A 27,466-nucleotide genomic window follows, 5' to 3' on the forward strand; every position below is an offset into this window, starting at 1 on the left:
TTGATCACACACTTGACCTCACTCGCGTATCAAAACCCATCCACGTCTACCACCACACACACACAAAGGAATCTCGCACTTTAGGGTTTTGAAGAAGTACAAAAGGATACCTATACTGATTATGAAAACTGAAGCAGGCGGTGTCCCTAAAACAGTTGTTGAAGTATTCTTGGAGCTGATGACAAATGTACACACACATGCAAACAGCCTCATATCATCCTGCGTTACTCCCCCACACACACATCAGAGCCCAGTTTAGTTTAGTCAGAGCTGAGTGAACGTACACATATAAAGATAGAGCTGGAAGAAAGATTGCAATAGTGTATGAAGTCCTATGTGTTAAGCAGTTGGGGGGGGGGGTATGTGAGCATCCGAAAAGTATTTGAGTCTCATTTAGATAACCTTGACTAACCCATTTGGAGGTCTCGTGACATAGTTCTCATTGACTTATGGTGGAAAAAATGATCACAAAGTCATTTGTGCAGAATAATGCTTATTACTATGTACTAATCATTTTTGCCCTTGGGCCCCTTATCAGATTCATTCAGCCATAGCTTTAGTGTATGAGTTTTTTATAGCAGCAAATTATTCAGCTCTAAGGGTGGTGTCTGAAGCTGGTAACTGTCAAATGACAGTCAAATGAGTAAGCTTTTGGTTATGGGATATTGTGGAGTGTTTATTACACCATTAATCCTCTGGATTAAGGGTCAGAGATGTTTTATTTGGTATCACATAATAGAGCCCTTTAGAAAAGAATGACTAATGGACAAAAAAGAATGTTTTGTTTTTGTCAATGAAGGTCTGAAGGATAAGTTTTAATAAGTGTAGTATCAGTAGAAAGGTGGCGACACTGAAGTTCACAGAATTAACGTCAGCAGCGTTTAAATAGCAGTGTCGGCAGTAATAGAAGCACCAGGCTGAATCAAAACCACTTCCTAGCAGATTGAAAAAGCCAGACAAAACAACATTGTGCAAAGAGGTGTGAAAAATGTCAGCAGTTGTTGTAGCACTCCTTGCATGAGGTTCCTGTATAGACCAAATACTTAAAGCTAAATATAAACTGCATCTGCCATAGAGGCCCAGTGCCACCACTTAGACAAACAATGGCTGAGCTGGCGAGTCTTTTAATTCATAGCATCTCTCCTCTTTCTTTGATTTTCTCTCACACCATTTCCTAGACCTCTATTTCTCTCTTTCACCCCCTTCACTCATTAAATTTGTTCGATCCTGTTCTCTCCCGTTTGTCTCCCTGTAGAGCCGACCTTTTGTGTTGCACTTGACCTCATCCACTCTTGAACTTTTTGTGCCACTTATCGCTCCACGATGTGTCCCTCTTTTTCTCTCCCAGAGCTTCTGTCCTCTCTCTCTGTGCAGATGAACAACCAGAATTAGTTTCTCTGTTCGACTTTGTTAACCATACTTATAAATGCATGTATATGCATATACATACATACATACATACATACATACATACATACATACATACATACAGTGGGGCAAAAAAGTATTTAGTCAGCCACCGATTGTGCAAGTTCCCCCACCTAAAATGATGACAGAGGTCAGTAATTTGCACCAGAGGTACACTTCAACTGTGAGAGACAGAATGTGAAAAACAAATCCATGAATCCACATGGTAGGATTTGTAAAGAATTTATTCGTAAATCAGGGTGGAAAATAAGTATTTGGTCAATAACAAAAATACAACTCAATACTTTGTAACATAACCTTTGTTGGCAATAACAGAGGTCAAACGTTTACTATAGGTCTTTACCAGGTTTGCACACACAGTAGCTGGTATTTTGGCCCATTCCTCCATGCAGATCTTCTCGAGAGCAGTGATGTTTTGGGGCTGTCGCCGAGCAACACGGACTTTCAACTCCCGCCACAGATTTTCTATGGGGTTGAGGTCTGGAGACTGGCTAGGCCACTCCAGGACTTTCAAATGCTTCTTACGGAGCCACTCCTTTGTTGCCCGGGCGGTGTGTTTTGGATCATTGTCATGTTGGAAGACCCAGCCTCGTTTCATCTTCAAAGTTCTCACTGATGGAAGGAGGTTTTGGCTCAAAATCTCACGATACATGGCCCCATTCATTCTGTCCTTAACACGGATCAGTCGTCCTGTCCCCTTGGCAGAAAAACAGCCCCATAGCATGATGTTTCCACCCCCATGCTTCACAGTAGGTATGGTGTTCTTGGGATGCAACTCAGTATTCTTCTTCCTCCAAACACGACGAGTTGAGTTTATACCAAAAAGTTCTACTTTGGTTTCATCTGACCACATGACATTCTCCCAATCCTCTGCTGTATCATCCATGTGCTCTCTGGCAAACTTCAGACGGGCCTGGACATGCACTGGCTTCAGCAGCGGAACACGTCTGGCACTGCGGGATTTGATTCCCTGCCGTTGTAGTGTGTTACTGATGGTGACCTTTGTTACTTTGGTCCCAGCTCTCTGCAGGTCATTCACCAGGTCCCCCCGTGTGGTTCTGGGATCTTTGCTCACCGTTCTCATGATCATTTTGACCCCACGGGATGAGATCCTGCGTGGAGCCCCAGATCGAGGGAGATTATCAGTGGTCTTGTATGTCTTCCATTTTCTGATGATTGCTCCCACAGTTGATTTTTTCACACCAAGCTGCTTGCCTATTGTAGATTCACTCTTCCCAGTCTGGTGCAGGTCTACAATACTTTTCCTGGTGTCCTTCAAAAGCTCTTTGGTCTTGGCCATGGCGGAGTTTGGAGTCTGACTGTTTGAGGCTGTGGACAGGTGTCTTTTATACAGATGATGAGTTCAAACAGGTGCCATTCATACAGGTAACGAGTGGGGGACAGAAAAGCTTCTTACAGAAGACGTTACAGGTCTGTGAGAGCCAGAGATTTTCCTTGTTTGAGGTGACCAAATACTTATTTTCCACCCTGATTTACGAATGAATTCTTTACAAATCCTACCATGTGAATTCATGGATTTTTTTTTTCACATTCTGTCTCTCACAGTTGAAGTGTACCTCTGGTGCAAATTACTGACCTCTGTCATCATTTTAAGTGGGGGAACTTGCACAATCGGTGGCTGACTAAATACTTTTTTGCCCCACTGTACATACATACATACATATATACATATCTATCTATCTATCTATCTATCTATCTATATATATATATATATATATATATATATATATATATATATATATATATACGCAACTAACTCTTAGAAACCAGGCACCAGAGGTGGCACTTAAAGCAGAAAAAGAGTGGGCGGTGTAATGTAAGCAGCTGCAGTGAACCTTTAGGTGATTTGCATATCAAATTAAAAAAATACAACACAGCATCAGGCTTTGTTGGTCAGTGAACCACAGTCTGCATATTAATCAGCATTTCAGATGATGAATCCTATTCTGTTAAAACTTCTTCTGTTTATCATTCAAACTATTTCAAATATAAAAACAATAAACAGAGTCTGATAGGTGGGTGATGCATCGGGGCTCACTGCACGTCTTTCCCCCGTTTTTTTGGTTTGCACACACGAGTTTATGCAAAAATATTAAAACAACATTGTTCACGTGACAGACATGACATTAAAGTTCATTAAAGCAAAATCAAAGAAGTAGTGAGAAGTAAAAGTTATATTTAAGTAAAAGTAACAATGGATACTATGTGCAAATTATCCACCATATCCTTCAGGCCATTAGGTCGGACTCTTACTGGCTTTTTTTATGTCTCAAATGGAGACATGCAAAGTTCACATTGCATCTTTCTGATGGCTTTGTTACTGTGAATGCATCTCTCATCTTCACCTTTTCAGGGCATCTCAAACACAACAACTTCGTCAGTGAGCCGGGGGAGTCGTACCCTTGATTGGGTGTCTGAGTCGAGTTTGGCCACAGCCTTCATCCTCAGCTCAGTAGATGCATCTATCACTGCAGGGGACTGGGCATCATCTGGTTGACTTAAACTGCTCTTTCCTACAAGGGTCGGCTTAGTATGTCTGTACTGGTCTCTACTGCTCCCATGGCGTTGTAGCCTCAGGATCTCCAGCTTTGATAGAAGAATAGAATAGAATAGAATAATTTGTCCCACAAGGGGAAATTTGGGTGTAACAGCAGCAGGAAAGACACATATACAAACAAACAGTACACAAGACACAGAACAGAAACATACACAATTTTTACATATTTACATATTTACATCAAGGAAAGTAACATAGTGATACAAGCACCATCCTTCTCACGGAAAGTAGGAAAGACTGGACTCGTTATCGTTGATCTATTTATTGAGTTTTTGGTTCCTGTTGTATTTTTTTGCTTTCTAGTTTCTTTCTGCCTTGTTTATGTTGTAGTGCTTTCTATGTTCCCTCCATTTCAACTATTATTAAAATCTGACTTCTGTTTTTTGTTTTTCCCCAACTTCTATCACTGTCGTCATGTTGCTTCTGAATGGAGCAGGCAGTTGTATTCAGAAAGGTTAAAAAGGCTGTACGCCACCTCATCACTAAGAAGGTGACACATCAGGCTAGCTTCTAGACCTTTTAAGACACTCTCGGGTTGATTGTTGTTGTAGTGCAGAGACGGAGATGAATTTATTTCATTTGCGAGTTGTTATCATGGAAACGCTGGTTTGCTGTTGAAGCATAGACGATGCTCTGAGCAAAAGTGCACTGATGCAACACCGAACGACAGTTGCACAGAGACAAGTTTCAGTGAGCTCAACAGTTATCTGGAAATGATGAATTATGTGAAACCTTTTTTTTCCCTCCTCCTTTGTCAGCTGCTGTCATCATTCACATTTGTACTGTCACACAGCTCAATTAAAGTATGTCAACAGCTGTTAGACAGTTACTGTGAAATTAGCACAGACAGTCATGGTTCTGATTACAATTTATCTTGTAATGACTTTAGTCTGCCTCACTTTTCCCCAAGAGCCTCCAGCGATTTCTCAAATTTGTCAACACGCAGAGTAAAACTCGCAGTTTCTGTTGCAACGAGAGAATTTCCTTTGGGATGAATAAAGCTTTCTCTTTCCTGCTTGGTGTAACACTTTGATAGTCCTCTCACTTTTTTATTTGTTTTGTTTTGTTTTTTAACTGGAATATCTCACTGAACTCTATACATTACTGTGATATTTGGCTCGCTGTCTCCAGAGGATGACTTGTAAAAACTTTTTTCCCAGACTTTTGTTTATGATGAAATCTCAAGAAAACGTATAGCGTAGCATTATTCACATAAGCCTTGGGGAAACGAAAATGAGAAATGCTGAAAGAAAATGCCGGCTTGTACATTTTAAAAATGAACCTGATCAAATTGGGAATGTGTTATATCCTCAAAAGTGTGGTTACCTTCAGATTTAAAATAAGAACAGGGAACAGTTAAAGATAACAGATAACTGCTGGCAGTCTGATGTATGTATGTAGGGACCTGGTGCCAAAGAAAGGAGGTAAGAACTTGGCGTTTTTCCTCTTGTTCCATGTTCTGTTGTCTTCCTCTGAATGACCTACACTCTACTGTGTACATCTTAGTATAAAATCCTGTTATTAAATCTCATAGATATTCTCAGTCCTATGTGTTTTGAAGAGGCAGCTGTGCTTGAACTGAAGGCACCTGGATTTATTTTTAAGGTTTGTTTCATCTTCTTGCCTTCAGCTCGAGCACTTAAACACCATCATGACCTGGATGGATGAGAACCTACACAGATGCTATGTCTCCTGATGGCCACTGGGTGGCATTATAACTACACAATTACAGCAGCCTGTGTGGAAACACGAGCGTGCAGTGCAACTATATGATCAAAAATTTAATGATGATGGACAAAACTGATACGACTTTTGTTTCACTGGGCAAAAAGACATCAGCTGTAAGAGTTTACTATGAGAGTGTGACACCACGTGACTGCAGAGGTTGTGGCTCAGAAGGTAGAGCAGGTTGTCTACCTCCTAAGAAGTGAAAGGCCAGACAGTTGATCCCCGGCTCCAGTCTGCATGTTCATGTATCCTCGAGGAAGATGCTAAACCCTGAGATGCATCTGGGCTACAACTGGGATCATCACGATGATCAGCCCTTACGCGGTTAAAGGCGGGATCTTCTATCATCATCTTTATTGTCACTGAGTATATTAGCAAAATCACACAATAACACATCTCCATTTTTCATCAAACACGCTGCTTTTGCAACACTGATTTGAAATCACCACAAAGTTGCACTTATGAAACTTTACTTGTGAGCTGTTGTTGCTCTAAAAATGTTACACAGTAACACTTCTTGTTTTCCTGTAAGCTCTGGATTTGCTTCATGAAAGGATGTCAACACTCGGTGACGCAACTTCATTGTCACCTTGTCTCCTCATTTGATCCATCAGGGGAAAAAAAAGATAATATGTAAAATAATAATTTTATTTTGCATTTGAGGATGAAAATGTATTTTACCTCTGAAGAAAGCAACATGCAACAGAAGGTTTAATCTTTGATTTGATATTTCATGTGTACACTTCTAATGGTTTAGTTCTTCCTTGTGTCTTCACCGAGTTTACCGACCACAATTGCAAAGCAGAGGGTGCCGCAATAACGCGCCAACCTCACACACTCCAGACTTACTCAACAGGTTCCGACACAAAGAGGAACAGCAAATGTATTGAAGAGAAATGACATGAACGTTCATATACATAAACATTCCCTTAAATATATACCAAGTTGACCTTAGAGAGAAAGCTCAGAGTAGGAAGAAGTGAAATCCTCTCTGGCACGGGATGATTTATACAATCCTGTTGAAATTACCAAGAAGAGAATGAACAGAGATGACAAAACCGCCCAATCTGGGCTCTGCCTGCACATTTCTCAAATAGTTTCCTAGCTGAGTCGACCACCGCATCTACTCGCCCTTCTCTGTCCAGCCTCGCTACTCACTCCACTCTCACATTTGGAGGACGTCCCTCACACACAGAGTACATCGGTGGGAAATTAGCAAAAGCCAAATGAAGGCAGAGACTGACTGCTTAACACCAGTTTTAAAAATCTTTGGATATCACCAGTACTAGAATTAAAATATACATGAGTGCGGCAACAAAGCAACCATTTTAATTTATATCTGAAGGAATTTTCCAAGAATGTGAGAAGTGCATTGTTTACCTTTGTTTTGACCCCCAAACGTCCCCAGGCATCCTGAGGACCTTCTGGAGGTTTCAGGTGGCACCAAATATGATTGAGAGGAGGCTGAAATATGTACATCAACCTTTATTTTAGATTATAGTTTGCATGTCAGGAGGTTATTTTAAATAAAGTTATTCATTTTTATAGTATTAATCTTATGTCAATAAAGTCTATTGTGTCTTTTTGCTTAAGTCCAAGTTTAGTTGACAAGGTTAGCCCATTCTGAGGTACAAGCTTGTAGCTTCTAGTTAATTTCAGAGGCAGCTGCTGAAACCAAGTGCCAGCTGTGGTCTTTTCTTTTTTGGTTATGCTTTGAGTATCTTTAGATTTGGTGAAGAAACCTCTGGCTCATTGGTAATCCAGCCACTTTGGGGCATTCTAACACTGCCATTTACACTCACTGACCCTCTGTTAGCTACACCTGCTCATTCATACAAATATCATGCGGCAGCAACTTAATGCATTCAGGCCTTTGGGTCTATCCAAGAAAAAAGGTAATCTAAGTGACTTTAAACGTCGTGTAGTTGTTGTGCCAGACTCATTTGAGTATTTCAGAAACTGCTAATCTACTAGGTTTTTTGCACACAACCAGTTTCCCAAGCTGGGACAAGTTTGGGAGTTTACAGAGAATATTCTGATAAAGAGAAAATATCCAGTAAGCAGCAGGTCAGTCCATTCATCCGTCTTCAGTGTTTCTGGGGACGGAAGTCTGTTTCAGCTGTCAAAGGTTGAGAGTTGAGGCAAATCCCGGACAGGATGTCTGTAGCAGGCCTTCAGTGAAAATCCCCATTTGATGCCAGCAGGCAGACGGTAGAGGACAGACTGATGTGAGCTGATAGGAAGGCAACAACAAGGGTCAGAAACTAACTCCATCATCAAAGATGGAACTGTATCAGTGGTTCAAGCTTCTGCTGGTGGTGTAATGGTGTAGACGTAATTTCCTTGACACACTTAGCACCCCTTAGTATCAACTGAGCATGATTTAAACACCAAAGCCTAGCTGAGTATGGTCACTGACCATGTCCATCCTCCTATGACCACAGCATACCTATCTTCCAATGGCTGCTTCCAGCAAGATAACACAACATGTCACAAAAACAGAAATCATATCAAACTGGCTTCTTGAACATAAGAATGAGTTAACTGTACTCAAACAGCCACCAGCTCTCCATCCAATAGAGCACCTTTGGGATGTACAAATCTGCAGCCGCTGTGCAAAATTCTGAGAAATGTTTCCAGCATCTTGTTGAATCTATGGCATGAAGAATTATAGCAATTCTGAAAGCAAAAGGGCCGACCCAGCACTAGCAAAGTGTAAATAATAAAGTGGCCGTGAGTGTATATATAAAAGCCTTTCATATGGCGCTTGGTTCTTTAAAGTTTATCGGCCGCACATCCACGGCCATTTATAATCACCAGCTGAGTTAACATGTATGTCATTGGACTGTGGGAAGAGGGCGAAAGAAACCCACACAGACACAAGCAGGATGTGGTTAGGGTGACACTTACTTGATCTCCCACTTGAGGAGAAATGACAACACACAGGCAGCGTGTACTCTTTGAAACTTGTGGGTTTTTTTATTTGATAATACTGAATACTTTGTCCTTCGCCCGGACTTACACAAAGCATCAAACACATGCACAGTCCTCTATTCACACAAGGAACCCATTTCCCATTTCTCTATACCTTTCTCTGGTTAATCGCTCTCACTCTCACGTTACTCCAGCGCAAGAGGACCTTCGACACTACAGCTAAAGACATCGTAGACAAAGACAGCGAAAACACACGCACGCACACACACTCACAAAAAAAAAACAAAAAAAAAAAAACAACCAAACAAAAAAAAAGACAGGTATAATAATAACACTGAAAAAAATACAAAGTAATGGAAACTGGAAAGAGTTTACTTTTAAATTATGCCTCTAATACTCCATCATATATATATTTTTTGTTAATGTAGCTTGAGGTTTATAAAACAGCACTGTAAACATTAAGTAACTGCTTTCTAGGACAGCGATAAAGCTTTCATTAATAACTGGAAGGAGCAAGAAAGTCAAAGCTAATATTAAGCGTATAAAGACCTTATTTTTTTATTACTCGTGAAATGAACCGTCTGCAAGAATATATCATGAAAACTGCTGTTTGCATTTACAATCAACAGATAATACAAAGACACTGAAATAACATCCCCGGAGCGCTGTTTTTGTTTCCCTTTCACACATAAAATCTGCAAAAAGATCCCTTTTATCCAAACCTTTCACACATCCACTTTTTTGTTCACTGCAAGTACTACTTTATATGTTATGACAGAGATAGCAAGGGATATGCTCGCGCTTTTTTCTGAATATGAATCACCAAAGCACTCAAAAATGGGCGAAAAATTCTGCACCTGAGGTGGATCTGTCGGTCGGGGCGAACGATAATATCTGTCACATCAGAGTGTTCAGGCTCTTGTCTTTACTGGAACTCATCCTCAAAAAGTGCAAATCTAGTTCTAAAGCAGTAAATAATAATTATTATTATTATCAAGTAACAACAAAAGTATATGCATAGGTTCCTTACAGCTACATAACAAAGAAGAGGGGAGGACGTGAAGAGGAAGAAAGGAGGAGGAAGTGTGAGAAATTTGAGATATTTCTGATTGGCCTCTGGGGCAGTGGAGAGGTGGTGTTTAAATTTAGAGCGCTCATCTTCACGCAGCATAGACTGGTCCAGTGAGGCCAGTGACGGTCGCGAAAATCCCCACCCAAAGAAACCAGAGAAGATCATCGGCCGTGCAAGATGATTCACGATCTTTTTAAAGAAAGCGTGTCGTCGTGTGGGCGTGAAAAAAAGTTCCCGGCGGAGACGATGAGAAAACTGTGAATTAAGAGTGCTCGGAGAGAGAGGGAGACAATCGTTTTAAACAAAATGAAATGAAAAAAAATAATAATAAAGGCAACTTGGAATTTGGCTTTGGAATAAAGAAAACTGGAGGATGAGGTAATAAAAGCAGGAAGATGATGGATAACCAATGGCTGTCTGAATACTGGGAATTGATTGGTGGAGATCAGAGCTGTTAAAAATTGCTTTGAAGGGGCAGGAAGTGCTCTGTCTCACTGAGAATTTTTATCCTCCTGACGCCAGCCTCAGGAGGAAGTTACATCACTTGACCAGTCTATGTCTCATGATGCTGTTTTGTTGTTTTTACAGAGCTGCTGTGTCTGAGAACAACCCCTGAGCCTCTCCAAACATAAAGAGTGGCAAAGGGTTGTTTTCAGACCAGCAGGTCATTTCTGTCACATTAGCTTTGCCTTTTTTTTTTTTTTTTAATTATAAAAAAAAAAAAATCACTTTATTTCATTGGAATTGTGTACATTTATCTCCGTCAGGCTCTGTGGCGTGCAGTCGCATGTGCTTAGGGGTCCTCGGCATCCAGGAACTCCTTTTTGGGTGGTGCGACGCCGCGGTACCAGGAGCAGGAGCCGTCTGCCCTCTTGACGCAGGCGTAATGGTTGGCTTGGCGACCGTGCACCTGCTTCTCGATCATCAGGTCTGTCCACAGGCACTCCTCAGGAGCCGAGATTTCACAGGGCAGAGAGGGACAGCGCACAATCTGCAGAAACACAGCACAATCCGCTCTTTATGACATCAAACTATCAGAGATGGGTGTCACCTGAAATACCACTGCTGTTAGAAGACCATATCAAATATGCCTTAAGGTCTAATCCTCCAGATTTTCATTAAATCAAGCCTCAGTTTTGCTTCTGAACTTTCAGTGCCAGCATGCTCATATTACCCAACATCTACCAGGAATTTACTGGAAATGTTACAGCATGTAATCTGGAGTCATTTTATCAGCCTGAGTAGCTGTGGTTACACGCACACATTTTTTCCTCCTGACTGAACTCACGTAGATTTAAGATATCAGGGCAACTGTTTACATAAGATTTGACTGTCACGCGGTTTGGTGTTTAGGCAGCCATGTATCAGTAGACATGCTTTCTTTTTGGCATCTCCCTGAAGATGGATAGCCATCACCTGCTCAGTGTCTTCATTATGACGGTTTTAACTCTTTAGAGTTTTAATACAAACAAACTCTCTGCCCAGGGGCAGCTGAGCTTGGAAGCTGCTATTTTTGGAAAAAGCAGAAGTGTATGTTTCCAAAGTTACTTCAACATGGTACAGCCACTCCTGGGAAGTATGTGGCATTGTGTTAAAACACACCTGAATGCTCCAGACCAACAAACTGCCAAAATTCCTATGACCGAAGTAAGAGTGTACTTAGATTGTACCTATATGACCATAGCCAGAGTTTACTGATTTATCTCTCCATTTAAAGAACTTAAGGAAACAGAACAAGCCACTATTTGTGCTTCAAATTCAAAGTCTTCAACTTGTGAAACACTAAGGGGCTTTTATTGTGAAACACCCAAAAACATTTATAACAGATTATTGCCATTTTTAACTTTTAATGAAATAGATCTAATAGATAATTGCCTAAATCATTATTACATCAATAATGAATCATTTGAGACCCTCAAAGTTTTCCATCAGCTGTGTCCTGTAACATTTTGTAGTTCACAAAAAAAAGTTTGCCTGTCTTAAAAGTAGAGCGCCCTCTGTAGGAATTTAGTAAAATGAAAATGCACACCTATAACAATCATTTGCTATGAGATTTGTTAGCATAAGATTGCCTTCTGTTGGTTTTTGAGGTACTGGTTAAGCTAGGTTTTGCCCATGTGCACCATAAATCTGCCCAAAAGCACCTTTAAGGGTCGCTAATCAATATATTACTTTGTTCCTATTAAACATCCAAAAAGAGATCAGAGTGAGTACAAGCAATCCCTGTGAGGTGAAAGCTCAAGCTTCAGTTCTTTATACTCTTGCCGGTGTATGACTTCATAGAGAAGAGATAATCATAATATGGTCATCTCAGCGCAGAAGCACAGAAATCCTGCCCACCTGAGCTTCAAACCTTATGTTTGCGAGGCAGCAAAAATGAAGGAAGAGGGCTTACAATGGCTTGTGGATGAGCTACAAGATCACAGATTATTTTGAAAGAATACAATCAGTATAAAAAAATATGGAAGTTGAAAACGTGTAAGACGTTCCTTTTAATCTCTAGAACAATTAATAAAGAAAACAAGTATTCAAGTTACATTTACTGCTCTTGTGTTTATTCCCCTGAATCATGCCTCATCTTGTTTGCTCTGCTATGTCTGGATGTGTAGTGGAAGAAGTGAATAGCTGTCTTTTTTTTCTCCACGCCACGAGATAAACTGCACATGCGAAGGCGGCCCTCTGCTGCCTTACCTTGCAGTCACAGCCCATCTGGTAGCGCTGGCTGAGGCTCTTCTTCTGGGTGGTGCTCAAGGAGTCCCAGGGCATGATGTAATCACACAAAGTCACATGCATGCTGCCGCTGGCCTCGGCCTTGCCTGTATATAAAAAAAAAAAAAGAAAAAGTACACGTGTGACAGACAAACTTCAGACATAACAATATGCATGGTAAACACCACCATCACCAAGGCCAGGGTGCATCAGTATAAATGTTCTGGAAAAAAATCTGAACTTGTAAACATCAGATGACAGATTCGTGGAAAACCACTGATGAAATCTGTTACTTTCCAGACTGGTGCCTGCAGGCGTCAACACGGGCCACCTGTCCTTGTCAAGAGCTTGTGTTTATGTTTCGTGCATAAAGGGGCACCAGTCAAAACAAGCGGATATTTCGAGATGAGATTACAAATCTATGGAGGCTGCACCCTCTCCACTTTGCCACTATCTGTCTGCATAGCAGCTCCCAACACGCATGTCCTCGCAGACGGGACTGACTCACATTTCAATGCAACTCCTCTACTCGTTAACCCTTCGCACTAAAGAAACGATGAATCATTCTGAAAGATGCCCCGGTCAGCAGAAATCTAACTTTCTTTCCCACTGCACAAAGTCCCTACATCTTGAGAAAAGAGAGTCGGGGAGAAAATGCTGGCTTCAGCAGTTCCTCCTCTTACAACTCTCTGTAATTACGGGCCAGTGTTTGCGGGCGCATCTCTGACTGTGATGGAGAAACCAGAGCACGAATGACATCACGATCCTCTGTGTCTCCGCTACTCTGCAAACTGAGTCTCATTCTGACGCTGCGACTGCCTATCTTGCTTTAAAAATCGAAATAACCACCACAGGAAGAAAGCTGTGTCCAGGTATAATTATATTTGATGGGCAACACATTGGTGTGCCTCACAGAAGCTGGCTGGGCCTTTTCTGTTGAGGGTTGCATGTTCTCCTCATTTCCTTCCACAGTCCAGAGACATGAACATCAGGGTACTGGTGATATTAAAGCGGCTGTAGATGTGAATAATTGGCTGTCACTGCCTTATGACAGACTGGTGACCTGTCCAGAGCGTACCAAAGAGGTGAGGAGCTGAGGAAAGGCTGTCGGTGGAGCTGTGGGTGGCCGCATGATATATAACCCACAGAGGGCACCAACCATAAAAACATAAAACCCATCTACTAAGATTTTTTTTGCTTCTGTGATCTGAGTACTGCAACAGACTAAAGATCTACTAGTAACCAACAGACAACTTTGTAGATAACGCGGGTAATGAGCTAATCTAATCAAAACTGGAAATCAGCAGCTCATATTCCCATTAGAGGTGGGAATCACCATACATCCCACGATACGATATTATCACAATACTTAATGCACGATACGATATTATTGCAATTTTTTTTATATATTTTGCGATATTCAGATTCTGTACATAAAATAAATATTGATAAAGTTTACCTTTATCTAATATCAAAGTCTCACACTCAGTCTTTCTCTCATTTCAGTCAGTTTTATTGTTGACAAACTGAACAGTTTGTATTACAGTCTAGTCCAACTTAACTGAATGCAACCATCTGGTACAATCATAGCTATTCTGAACTATGAAATTTATGAAAACTATGCAGCCCATTCAGCAACTGAAGAATTTGAAAGTAAATTAAAACAAAATATAATTTTACATTAAATAAAAAAAGTTTTAAACTTAATTAAAATAAAACATGTCTTAAATTAACATAAGTTAACTGTCATGTTTATTGCTGCCAAAAAAAAAGTTAAACACATTTGGACAGTGAAGGAATGTCAGGATTCTTGCTCAGAAAAAGGATCAACATGCTCTGAAGTCAGAGCATGTTCCAGTCCACAAAAACCTTTTTTGCAACAAAATATCGATTTCTGCTGTCCCTGTATCGATACATTATTAGCAAACAAAATATCACGATACTACACAGTATCGATTTTTTCCCCCACTCCTAATTCCCATATGCGTCTGCTCTGTTTAGCAATGACTGGAAACACAGAATCAAAGCCATCCATGCTGTCTTTTATCTGCCTGCTTATTTAAAGAGCATTAAAGTACAACACATTATTTAACAGTAAAATATTGTTTCGTTCAAACAAAACTTAAAATTATGTTCTAGAGTCCTTTTTTGTCCAGTATCATTAACTATTTAAATATTAACTGTTAAATATTTCCAATTTTATTCTGCTTATCCAGGGCTGGGGTCTAACCTGGGCTTTTCCTTTGTTGGGACGTCCCCGGTACACTTCACCCAGGAGGGATCCTTGTCATCCTGACCCACCTCAGCTGACTCCTTTCGATGTGGAGGAGTAGCGGTTCAACTCTGAGCCCCTCCCGAATGACTGAACTTCTCGCTCTATATCTAAGCAAGGGGTTGGCCAGTCCCAAAGTGAGAATCATACTAAGCTAAACCAACTAAGGCCTCTGTCAGACAGGCCTAGAGACTCGTCATTGATCCATCAGGGAAAAGTATGCATTTCCTAACCAGTTTCTGAGTAGTTACAAACCAGAAACTGTGACTCTTTAAAGTAAAAGTTGCACCTTTTGAAATGTGTTGGGTAAAATATTTAGGCAGATTTTATTCCATGCAAACTGGGAACAACTGTACTAATCTCCCAGCAACAAAAGCAATTACAAGGGCCTTTGTGGTGGCGCACCCTCTTGCTGGAGCAGGAGGAGACTAGGTATGGAAACCAATTTTTATCTAGAACTGGGAGTACACTGGCTTGTGGCCCCACTGTGGATGGGTTAACTCTAAATATTGTCAGCTAATGCCCAGCTGTGTTTTGGATTTCTACTATCTCTACAGAAGTTAGAGGTCAGAAGCCTCTAACTTCTGACCCTTTAGCAGCAGAATAAGCAGTTTATCAACTTGTCGCTAACACTGTTTGTCTGTTGTTTGGGCAGTGGGTTTCACAGCTTTTCCTCTAAAGACAAGCAGCTGCCTGCTGTGGCTGACAGCGGTGCTATTGAGACACTGACGCCAAAGCCAAACTGTAACGCTGTGGTCAGAAAGGTAAACAATTGGCTGAAATTTGTTGCTCTGAGTTTAGAAGGTTTGTTCACCACTTCAAGTTACTCTGTTGACTTTAAGGCAGTCACGTGATGTGCTGTTAGTGTTAAATAATGAATACAGCTGGTTTCAGTTTACAAATTTTGAAAAAATGACGCAGATGTTATGCAGATGTAAACAGTCACTAAGGCATAAAATACCTCAGGAGCTTAAGCTGTACCACAACAGACAAGGTCCCTCCCAGTCTCCACAGGATTTAGCCAGCAGAGTATCATTACCTATAATAACATAAACAGCTGCTCCACCAACATGCAAAATTGCCCACTACTCTTTATCCGATCTCAGGTTTGTCTGCCCGGCTGTTTGCACCTGCAGGACCATATCTGATTATCTGTTTGCATGTTCTGTGCTGTGCTTCTCTCTGTCTGTGCATTCTTTCACTTTTTGTTTTATATAATGATGTATACAAACTATACATCATTATACCTATCCCTCCGACAACAGCAGCTTCTTTTCCACAAGCTAGCTGAGATTATCAAATTTCATTTGCAGTATTATTTCCGGGAGACAGGGGATATTCACACAAACCTGAGATCAGATACTCCTTCTTGCCGGTGGCATCAAGGGTGACGCCGCAAACGGCGGACACGGGAGCAGTGAAGACAGATTCGATGTCCTGGGTAGGTCCCTTGAACATCTAAAAATTAAACACAGTGCACAGGGTATTAATAGCGGACTCAATGTCAAACCTTTTTGGCTAAAACAGTGAGGATATTCTTACCTTGATCTGTTTGACCTCATACTGGATCCTCTTGATAGGGTTCCCATAGATGTCGTTCCCAGAATCCACTTCTCTCTCTCCCACCACCTTTGCTCGAATCACTGGTTGGGAAACACAGAAACACGGCGTTAGAGGCTGCAGGAATTCATTGCATTTACTCACTGAAGCTTTCATTGTCTTTCATACCAATGAACAAAAGAGTAGAAACAAAAAAAGTCAAAATGATTCCCACTAAAAACGATAAAAAGGGAAACCTGCTAATGTTTGTTGGGTAATGGCTAAAACTTTGGATGCAGGCCCCATAAGCCCCATACTGTAATTGGTGTTCGTCTGCATGTCCACCAATTAGGTCAAAAAGTAAATGAACGAAACTAACTCCCCCCTAATTAAGTTAAAGTAACTCACAAATGAAGCAAAAGGTTAAACAAAAGGTTAACAACTATGTTACAAAATATCAGTTTCCTTTAATCAAAGCTGAAATTTACGAGTTTGTAAACAAACAAATGCATTTCGACAGGAATCACCCCATCACTGATTTAGCAACTGTAAACCATCTGTAACTTAAAGGGACCTACTATGCTTCTACTTGTTTTCAGTTTTACATACACTGTTACATGGCGTTAAACATGGCCAAAGTTTCGAATAACGAGAACAGTTCGTGTACAAATAATGTCTGTGATCAATGTTCACACGTCAGCCTGCTCTAAACACACAGTTTAGCATAGTTTTTTCTACTTGTAGTTCTGTGTGATGTCACTGAGAGCAGACATCCCTAATATGCTGATGTGCTGAGGTGTGTTGATCAAATCTTCTACTTGTGAGGAATAGCCGCCTGGACAAAGAGGCTTAAAAGGAGGCGTAAAGGGGTGTCCCTAAAGGACATGATTAAATTCAGTTGTAGTATATACAGCATCAAATCACAACAACGGTTTCCTCGAGGTACTTTATGCTGTAAGGTAAAGACTACAATAATACAGAGAAAACGCCAACAATCCCAACACCTTATCAGTGAGCAGCTGGTGAGAGTGAGAGTGCACCCAGTACACAGGAAATAATGACATACCCTATAAATAAATACATTAGTTTCCAGAGTTATAAATGTGAGGCTTATGAATACTGATATCTCAACCTTAATAGTACAGTATACATTATAAATTGGCTAATCCATCATAAATTTATTATGTCTTTTGTAGGGCTGTGTGATATGACCAAAATCTCATATCCCAATATAAGAATTCTATCGTCCCGATAACGATATAAATCACAAAAATGTAACATTTTCTGTAAATTCTGTGAATCTCGTGCAGCTCGTCTTGCGGGAAGCGTTTCCTGATGCACGTCATGTAGCTGGAGTCGAGTGTTTTAACAGACAAAAGTTGTAACAGCCGCCGTTTTCTTTGTGAGTATTTATTACACGGCGTGCTGCGGGGAAAAGCCTGTTCTAACGTTTGAGTCTAAGGTTTATTTTTTAGCACCTGACGGCTCTTTTTTACTTCTCATCCGTAAATAATCTGCTCTTTCACGTGATTCAGTTTATTTTGAAAAGTCTCAACAGGATCTTGAGCTTTATTGTGAAAGGTTTATGTGGAACATAAACAAGCGGACACACGATGCTGTTACCGTCGTTGTTGCTAACCACAACGCATAAAAACAGGCGCTTGTCCGTCCGTAGTGTGGTTATATTAAATATAAGAGAGAACTTTAAGAAATTAATATAGCCACTACACTGACCATCCAAACAAAAAAAATATTGCCGTAAACAGTTTATTTTGCGACACCACGAAACAAACGATAGCGTAAAATGAAACGATAGACGTTTTTATATCGTCATCCGATATATATCGTTATATCGAACAGCCCTAGTCTTTTGTTTTTTTCCGCAGCATTTCATCCAATTTTTCTGCTTGTTATTACAAATGAACAAAAGTGAAACCCATAATTACGTTGACTCCCATACAATGTAACACTGCATAATGGCTATGTTCAAAATCTGGCCCTATTTATTATAAAATGCACTACATTTATAATAAGTCCAGATACATGACAGTCATTTTACTTGACTCATAAAAATTTGTCACTGGTCTCAAAAAAACAAAAAACAAAGCAGCTGAAAATGTTCACCGCCTACAGAATTAGAGGCCAAAATCAGCATTGCACAGCTCTGATATTCTGAATATTCTGGATACAGAAAGTAAAGGGCAGGTACTTTGGGCAGGTACTTTGTTTGTACCTGCCAAGGACTTTGACTAATAAATAACTGAGCAACACAATCAGCTGCCTCTCCAGAGAGTGTCTCATCCCGTGGATGAACTTCACTGTTTTTTCTCTGCAGCAGGGAATCTTACTTTTCCATCTACTGCAGTGACAAATGATGCAGTTGAAGAAAAAAGCATTCAGAGTGAAGACGTCGATGACCTTGTCAGCTTGCTGGTGATAAAATACTGTTAGGTAGGTTAGGAGCGACTAGACTTTCAAAATAACAGTTGCTAGCAAATCATTTTTGGATGGTGTTCTCTCAGACAGACAAAAAAATAGAATTGAAATAACTCTGGTACATTGGTGGTCATTATTATACCTCTGTTACCCGCCTAAGTAGGGTCTATGTGTGGAAAACACTGCTTATGACTCCACATCACAGGCTAAAAAAAAAGCCCAAACCACCCATCGAGCTGCCTTAAAGTCTCATCCAAACACCACAACAAAATGAATTTTAGCATCTAAAGTGGTCCAGTCAATGAAAACCCAACCAGAAGTCGCCATCAGCCAACATTAGAGGAGGGACAGACACATGACTTGGCGTGCAGCACAAACCTTCCTGCTTCAAAACATGACCAGGGAAACCATCACAGGACAAGAGCTGAGGATTAAGAATACAACTTGAAAGCTGATATACTGAGAAGGACTTGGCCAGAGGTTTGTTTCTCACCATGCGTGTGTGTTTGTGCGCGCGTGTGTGTATTTTAACGGCCTGACTGACTTCAAGCTTCAACTATGCTTAGGGCATTTATTCAGAATGGAAAATATGAGCAATACAGGGGGGAAAAAAACATAAAGTAAGCAGGAACAGAGGACACACACACACACACATCTATAAACACACATACAGTCGACTGCTGCTGCTCTTACACCCTCAGGTTCAGTTTATGGCTTAGAGCAGATACAAATATGGAGGTTCACAGCTCCCAGAGTTAATAGTGTCTCTTTCTTTCTCCTTCTTTTTTAGTCTTACTAAACATGGTACTAAACTCTGTACAGAACAATCATTTAGTCTAAAAAATGTCCAGAAAGTGAAAATGATACAATGATAACATGTGATGTAAATTATTGTTAAATCCATCTCATTATTAATTCAGCTAGTAATTCAGCGGCCAGCCAAAATAATACCTGCCCTCTTTAAATAAACATGTACACATGTCCAAAATAACACTGCGTTTCCTATAAACACTTCTCCCCATAGCAACCGGTGGTTGTCAACCAATCTTTAGCCTTTTGTGACTGGTGTTGAAATAATTCATACTGAAAAAAAAACAACTACATATATAAAAGGTTCACTGGTAAAGACAGACTAAAAGCAGAGTTAAGGAGCCTTTACAATGGTTTTTCGCATGAAAAAAGTCATGGCAACAACACATGTGGGCTGTTTTTTGGGTGTCTGTGAATCATTATAAAATTTTTAAATATTTTATCTATACCTCTACTAATAAAAAAGTATTACATTGTTTTAAAATTGGATTGGATTTAAATACATTTAGTCCTCACATCATGAGAACTGCCTGCACGTAATGCAGCTTTTTTCCCTCACCTAATATCATTCAGGTCATGCAGTGTGTCTGTATCGTTAAGGCTGCACTTTACCGTTTGACTAACTATTTCAGGCTGTTTGTTAATGTGTAAATATAACACTAGGCTGACGAAATACATCTGCCAATTTAACCATCATAGTTAAGATGTAGCTAAGATCTCAAATGTTCAACATTCATCCATATTTAGTCCTCAGAGCGAGTCGATTTAGGCTCAGATGGCCGTTGGGCTTGCAGTACATTGGTAAAAATCCTGAAGAAGATGATGAAGAAATCGTTGCAAAACAGCCTCCTCAGCTTACAGATGCGCATTTGGACCGTTTTCTTAATCTCAACAACACTTTAATTGGACCTGACTGCTAATTTTGAACTGACACCATGTTTACATGAAAGCAGTGTATTACTTTGTAATGTGAGGCTGTTCTTAAAGCACACTTAGATTGATAGTATGATCACCTTGCTTGATATATAGCCTGAAAACGTAGGCTGTTATCTTCATATTACGCCTCTTAATGAGGACCAGATTTGATCTGAATATTAGATTTAAAGGGTGATATAAACTAATTGCTGTTATTATTACGGCTATTGTTGTGTTTACATGTTTTTATAATGTCTCTATGTGGCAATAAAGTAGGGCTGGGCGATATGACCCAAAATTCATATCTCGATATTTTTTAGCTGGATGGCGATATAAGATATATATCTCGATATTTTTTTTAAAGCCATAAGTTAAGAACAAAAAGAGAGTTCTTAGTCACACTGTGTGCCAGATGTCACACGGGCACTTTTATTTACATACAGCGTAGATGTACATGAAGAAATTACTCAAAAATAAATTATCAGCATTTATTAAATAATCATGGTCCATAAATAAAAGAAAACAATGTTGTTTTTGTGCATAACAAAAAGCTCACAATTGTGCAGTCAAAATGTAAACTAATAGACGCTGAGCACAATAACAAAGAGACAGATTTCACAGCTGCACCACGTCTCTGAACAGGTGCCATTTGTGGTCCTTATACACACACAGTACGTATCACTCCGCGAGGCTCCTCCTCGGTAGCCGTAATCCTCCGACAATCCATCAAGCGGTGCAGCTCCGTAGCTTAGCAAAGTCATATTAAAACATTTTTTGACAGATTGCTGAGCGCTGTGTACCACATAAAATCGGTTCGCGGTCAGTAAGCACAACCAGAATTCATACATAAGGCGCACTGTCGATTTTTTGAGAAAATGAAAGGATTTTAGGCCGTGCACCCCTTCCGGGCTGCATGTCGTTAGAGCGGTTAGCTCGCTAACACGTTGACGCCGTCCAGCCCCACGCACGGGGCGATCCGCAGTAACTCGCTAATGCTGGGCTTACACTGTGCGATTTTTGGCCCATTTTGAGCCGATTTTTGAGTCGTGCGACCGTTTTGGCGATCGGCCCGATTTTGGCCTTCATCGTGCGTCGTGCATCGTGTAGTATACGTGGGGTAACGAGAAGCGATTAACACCTCACGACCAGCCCCCGATCATCAATCGCTTGGTCGTGAGGATTGTTTGAAATCCTCGCGACCGTCGTGAGGGCGTCACCGTAGTTTCTCACACTGCGCACGCGCAAACACAAATGTCAGCGAAAAAGACGGCGCAGCACAGCAGTGCAGCGTGTGATGTGGACACAAGCGATGGAGGCACAACTTGTAGAACTTTGGAAAGCTCATCCGAGCCTTTTCGATGTGGCATCACAAAATTATCACGACCACAACAACCGTGGAAATAGTTGGATCTACACTACTGCTCAATCACAGCTGCCTGATCAATGTTTTTCATTAGCAATTTAGCAAAGTTGATGGTGGTGGTGGTGTGTCTGTGTGAGTGAAAGACAGAGAGAGCGAGCGACAGAATTTCTGTTATAACCTTCATTTTATGGACGCACAGTGTGAGCACTCGGGTCGCATCAGAGCATCGGGCGGTATAGTGTGAGACCCTGCATCGTGACCTATGAACTTCTAACCCCTGCGAGTCAATCGTACAGTTTGAGCAGGAGCTGAATCGCGCGACTGAAAAAAATCGCACAGTGTAAGCCCAGCATAACGGAGATTTTCCGCTTTCATCTTGTTATTGCCTGCAGGTGAAGCTATGGGGGAGGGGGAGTTGTGTTCAGTGAAGGAGAGGCGAGGCCGAGTAACGTTACGTAGAGACAAAAGTGGACGAAAGAGAGGCAAACCTGCGCCCAGCCCTACAATAAAGGTTTTAGTAACAAAGTAACAAGAAAAACCTAAAGGCTAAATTACAGAACAGGTTTTAATTTACCAGGATTAACAAAGAAGAAGATGAAAGGTTTAAGAACAAATCTTCTTCAGAAGAATGAATCTGTTTTTTTTAATCAGCACCATGAGCACAAACATACTACTTTTTAAGGTTTCTTTTTTTTTTATTTTTAGAGAAACCAAGTTCCCCAGAATCAAACCCCCACATTTTAGTTGCACTTTGATGGTTATGCAAATGTTCAGCTGCAGCAGCCAGAGCACGCACGCACGCACGCACGCGCACACACACACACACACACACACACACACACACACACACGGCAGTATACCTGTTTGGCACTCGCTCCTGCATTCCTCCCAGTTTTTCCGCTCTCATTTCCTGACCTCATTCTGAGCCACAAACTAATGAGCAAAGAATCAGCAGCAGGACACAATACTGAGAGGAAATTACCCTGTTATTCACAACAGATTGCTGTTATGGGAGCTTATCTGTCTCCCTCAGTGTTGCAGACATGTTTACTTCTCAGTTAGTTTCTCCCCTTCAATAAAGCCAGAGCGGATCATCCTGTGCAGTCTAAACAGTGTGTTGCAGAGGCGGCAGACTACTCAGCACGATGCTAAAACAGCATGACTACCACGAGCCTGCAGGCAGCAGTTTCACCGCAGGTTGATCCAAAAGTCATCCGATCAGCAGCACTCAATCAGCAGCCATAAACCACCAACTGACCCACATTTCAAACGGTCCCCTACCGTCAGACCGGGACGACACATAATGACTTCTACATACATATTAGTTGCACTACGAAATGTTTTCCATGCAAACCCCCATATGAACGCACACACCACATCCTAAGTGCCCCCCGATTCGTTCCACTGCATGACTGTCCATTTCTTTTTTCATACGCCAGTGACCACCAAATCATCCCTGACTCTCTTGGTATGGTTTGTTCAGCTCCAGGCGTATGTGAGCCTTCTGTTTAACCTGTCATTTGAACAGAAACAAACCGCCCTCAAACACAATTCAGCCGGCACCTCTGGTTACACCTGCATGAAGACCTGAAGGCTCTGGTTTACCCTGACACAGTTACCGGAGCTGACATGACGGTGATCGAGTCAGCATGAAAAGGATGAGCTGGGGTGGAGGTGGGTTGCAAAGCAGCTTGCAGGGAAAGAAGTAATTGTTTGTCCAAACACCCCACCTTATATTGGATTTGCCAATAAAATGCATAGAAGTGGATCAGCTGAAGATGAAATCAGAGAGCCAAGCTTGACTTGACCTGCCTGAAGTAACAATTTGCAAACACATTGAAACGTGGTGAACTCCTCAGCGCTTTTGCCATTAAATCCTAATTGTTTCAGCATGCAACGTATGATGTATGTGCTGAACCAACACTGTACACCTCTCCAGGTGAGCCTGAAGCTATTTATTAGCGTTTCCTCCCCCACAGGCTGCAGAAGCCTTTGTAAAATCCTCCTCTTGATTTTCTTCCTAGCTCTATAGTTTTGTGATGATGAAACCTCTGCTTAACATCACAGACTGTTGACACAGGGTTTTAAAGATAATCCAAACATGCTTTTAGAAGAAAAAGTAAATAACAGAAATACTACTGTTGTCCCTCAGAACACTTTTTGTTCATGAAAGGGACAAAGAAGAATGGAAAGCTTATGGGAAAAAAACGGTATAAACCATCCAAATCCAGGTACTTAAGGTTGGTTTGGAAAACTCATAAAAGGCCTTTACTTTTCCGAACTGATCTCCAGTACCTGGATTTGGATGTTTTATTCAGTTTTTGGGTCATGAGCTTTCCATTTTTCTTTGGCAATTGATGTGTTTGGTAAAAGCATCTTGCACAGCTCAGACAGCTCCGTTGCTATCGTGAAAAAATGAAGAAATACAGTTAGAACAATTACACCTTTTTGTCCAGCAAAAGCACCTAAGACAGAAACAGTTCAATCAGGTACTGTGAACACTCCAAAAATGAGACACTTGACTTTATTTTTATTTTTATTAGGTTTGCAATCATAGCAGCAAAATGTGGTTCAGGCTGACATCTGCCTTGTTAGCGCTTATCAGCTAATCAGTAAATCAGAAGATATTTATGAAAGGCTCTGGCTGGAGTTCATCTTTCGTGCACATCGATGTCACATTAGCTACATATTTAGAATAGGTGTGGTGAAGATAAACCAACTTAGTCACTTTACAGCAAATATTTCTTTGTTTCCCTGTCGCTACAGGCAAACGACGTCAGGAAAAACAAACCATCTGTACCAGCTTTATTTTACACGTCACTGTTTTCTACAATCGGTGCTCATTTTTACTTCATTTGAAATTTTTGACATTATTACGTCTGTATTGATAGTTTAACTGTAAAGTTTTTATGCTATACTTTATGCATTTTTTTGTCTTTGAATCTTTTACATTTTTGGAGTGATAATAATTGTTATCAAGGCTGTATAAACAACCATATTATAGGACTTTTGTCATTTAATTTTTTTAGCCCAAGTTTCTTATTAACTATCCTCCAAAGGAGTGCCATTATATTTCTTTTTTAGTGACATGTGTTGGGGATGTTTCTGTATTTCCATGAAAGGACGTGTACACGTGCTGTCATCCACGCCATGTCCACTGCTGAGATCGGTGACTCTGATCTCTCAGACCGCTGACCAGAGTGAGCTAAACTGGGAAAGGGTGAGGGAAGTTCCCCTTTATGGGCAACGGATTTATATGAAAAGAGGATGTTTGTCGCGTTTGTGTGTGTGCGATTGTACCGTGGGTGCATGACACTGCACGATTTTTATGGCTTGTGGTCTGACCTAGAGTATCACTTTGACTGGAAAACAGAAGATGACACACACAAACACACAGCTGGTTCCCGCCTATGTGGTATGTGTATCAACAAGCAAGGAGTGGGATCCCATTCCACCAAAACAAATCCCAATTGTCAGACTGCGCAACTTTTGACAATGTCACTTTGTTGCTGCCTACATGCACATTTCAGCCAACTCTCATCCGACACAGCCCGCCCTTCACAAGCCCTCAAAACCCATTCCACCCCTTCTTCACCTCTTCCTCTGCAGTGTTTCATCTAGATGTTTCTGGGCTGGACAGTGACATCGACCATTGTTGCCGTTTGCGTGCATCCTCCCCCAGCTGTGACAAAAGCTTTCCTGACTCACAGATGCTTTAAAAAAAGACAAACAATTGGAACACCTTGCCTCTGAGACATCCTGTCTGCAAGACCTGCCAACTCAGCAAGAGATTGAGTCACACCTCAAAATAGAGCTGTCAATTTGCAATAAGGAATTACAAGGATGCACATCTTACCAGCACAGACTCAAAAGTAAAATGCAGGATGAAAAAAAACAAAACATCTTCAGCTTTCTTCTTCTCATTCATCCCATGCATATTTTAACTTGCACTGTGACTTTTATTGTTTTTCCCCTCTAAACACACTCTGAACTGACAGCCAGATGTCATCCGAGCCAGTGTGTCTGTGTGTGTCAGTCTACCGTGCATGGCGGCAGGCCTTTAGTTGTCTATCTGGGGTGTGAAAGAGTGTGTACAAGTGTGTGTCCGTACACTGCATCGGAGCAAAGTTGGGAAAACCCCAGAAACATTCCTGTAATTCCTCTCAGCACCACCCCATGCAGGAAGAAACTGGACAGGAATGGAAATTTAAAAAGGAAAAAAAAGGAGTGAGGGAGGAAAGCTCGTGGTGTGACATATTCTGCGGTTGAGATTCAATCCCCCCCCACACACACACACACACACACACAAACCCGTTAAATTTCTCCCTCACTTTCCCCATCCCTTGTCCTCTCTTCAGCTCGCTCCCTCCTTGTCTCTTTTCCCTCTCTGGTGCCACGTTGCCCTGCAAAATGCAGGCGACGCCGCTTCGTCCCGAGGCTGCTGAGGGTGAAGCTCGGTAAGCAAACACTCCCAGAGCAGAGGCTTTGGGTTCACACAGATGATCTCAAACTGCTTCCAGTCTCTTAGCTCTCACGCTAACAGAGTGGAGGTACACCCTTTGAGTTTGTATAAAGTGGATTTTGGGGGAGATTTAAACCACAAAGTTCATTAAGGTCATCATTAACTTATCAATAAGTGTCACAAATGCACTCCTAACTCCTCACAGTGTTGCAGAGCAGAACATTATGGGGATCTGACCTGAGTGTGTTTCTATTTTTAAAAATAATACATCTGAAAGAAGACATTTTGGAGGTCTAACATTATCAACATGACATGGCAAAAAATATGACAATGTGATCTGTAAGTGTAGAGCCGAATGTAGTGCAAACTGTCTGGGCCATGGCCTTGAGGAGCAACACCCCTACCACCACCAGCAGCACCTTCAGGCTTTCCAGGGTTTCCAGCAGCTTAGTTGAGTCCATTCAACCGTGGCCAGAGGATGGGCTAGTTAGCTGTGCAGGAGCCTGGCTCACTGCACGAGAGGCCAGGTAAACATAAACAACAACAACATAAACAACAACAGGAGTAGACCCCGCGGCTGGACTCACCTACGTCGGCGTTGCAGAACGCCTGTTGCGGATGTACCGGAGCGCAGCTGCACGCTTCCACGAGCTCCTCCGCCCGCCACAGGACCAGCAGCGCGAGCGTGCAAAGGATGCCGTTAACGGAAAACGGCATCGTGGTAAACACTGATGGCGATGTTTTTCAGCTCCTGCGTGGATGTTGTGCTCTGCGCAGATGCGTTGCAGTGTGGCTCCAGCGGCAGCGTCCCCTCTCCGTCGTTTTTCTAACGACACACACGTCAACGACAACACACGGGCGCGCGCTCAGCTCCAGGTAAAAAGGTGAAGTTACACGGTGCGTTTGGTGCCCTCCGGATTTCCCCCGACTTTCCGTTTTCTGCAGCTGTCTGTCTGTCTGGACTGTTTTTGTTTCAAGGCGTTTTATAAAGCTGGCCGTGCGACTCCTCCCCCCAGCGCAGGGTGGTCCTGCAGAGGGCGCTGAGTGCTCAGTCGGACCCACCGGACATTTGGATAGGGTCCCAAAGGAAATTTGAAAAATATTGCCCCTGCGCCCTCATAATATCATAATACACGGTATTGGTTGAAAAGTGGGCCTGCACTCGAGTGTAAAGCTGAAAAATTGTTGCAACAAGTATTTAGACAGAAAGAAAATAATAT

The 27,466-nt window shown here is 41.5% G+C and overlaps 1 protein-coding gene and 1 long non-coding RNA gene across 2 annotated transcripts in view; one reads left to right on the top strand and one right to left on the bottom strand.

Annotated features, from left to right (window-relative positions):
* The window catches only part of LOC146703431 (uncharacterized), a 14,058-nt gene extending 3,171 nt beyond the window's left edge, over nt 1-10,887 (top strand). Inside the window, exon 2 of the long non-coding RNA XR_014922003.1 lies at nt 10,508-10,887. This is a non-coding gene — a long non-coding RNA (uncharacterized LOC146703431). The remainder of the gene's footprint in view (nt 1-10,507) is intronic.
* timp2a (TIMP metallopeptidase inhibitor 2a) lies at nt 8,689-27,272 on the bottom strand. The gene is made up of 5 exons (XM_085466666.1): nt 26,834-27,272; nt 16,264-16,364; nt 16,071-16,179; nt 12,432-12,556; nt 8,689-10,731 (listed from the first exon to the last, which is right to left on the bottom strand). Exons 1-5 carry the CDS (start codon nt 26,961-26,963, stop codon nt 10,534-10,536), a joined length of 663 nt encoding a protein of 220 aa, XP_085322792.1. The 5' UTR covers nt 26,964-27,272; the 3' UTR covers nt 8,689-10,533.
* Nucleotides 27,273-27,466: the final 194 nt, after the last annotated feature.

Source organism: Copadichromis virginalis, linkage group LG8, assembly GCF_057382275.1.
Source record: "Copadichromis virginalis isolate Kocher_CV1m ecotype Utaka linkage group LG8, C_Virginalis_male_GT1.1, whole genome shotgun sequence".
Taxonomy (NCBI): Eukaryota; Metazoa; Chordata; class Actinopteri; order Cichliformes; family Cichlidae; genus Copadichromis; species Copadichromis virginalis.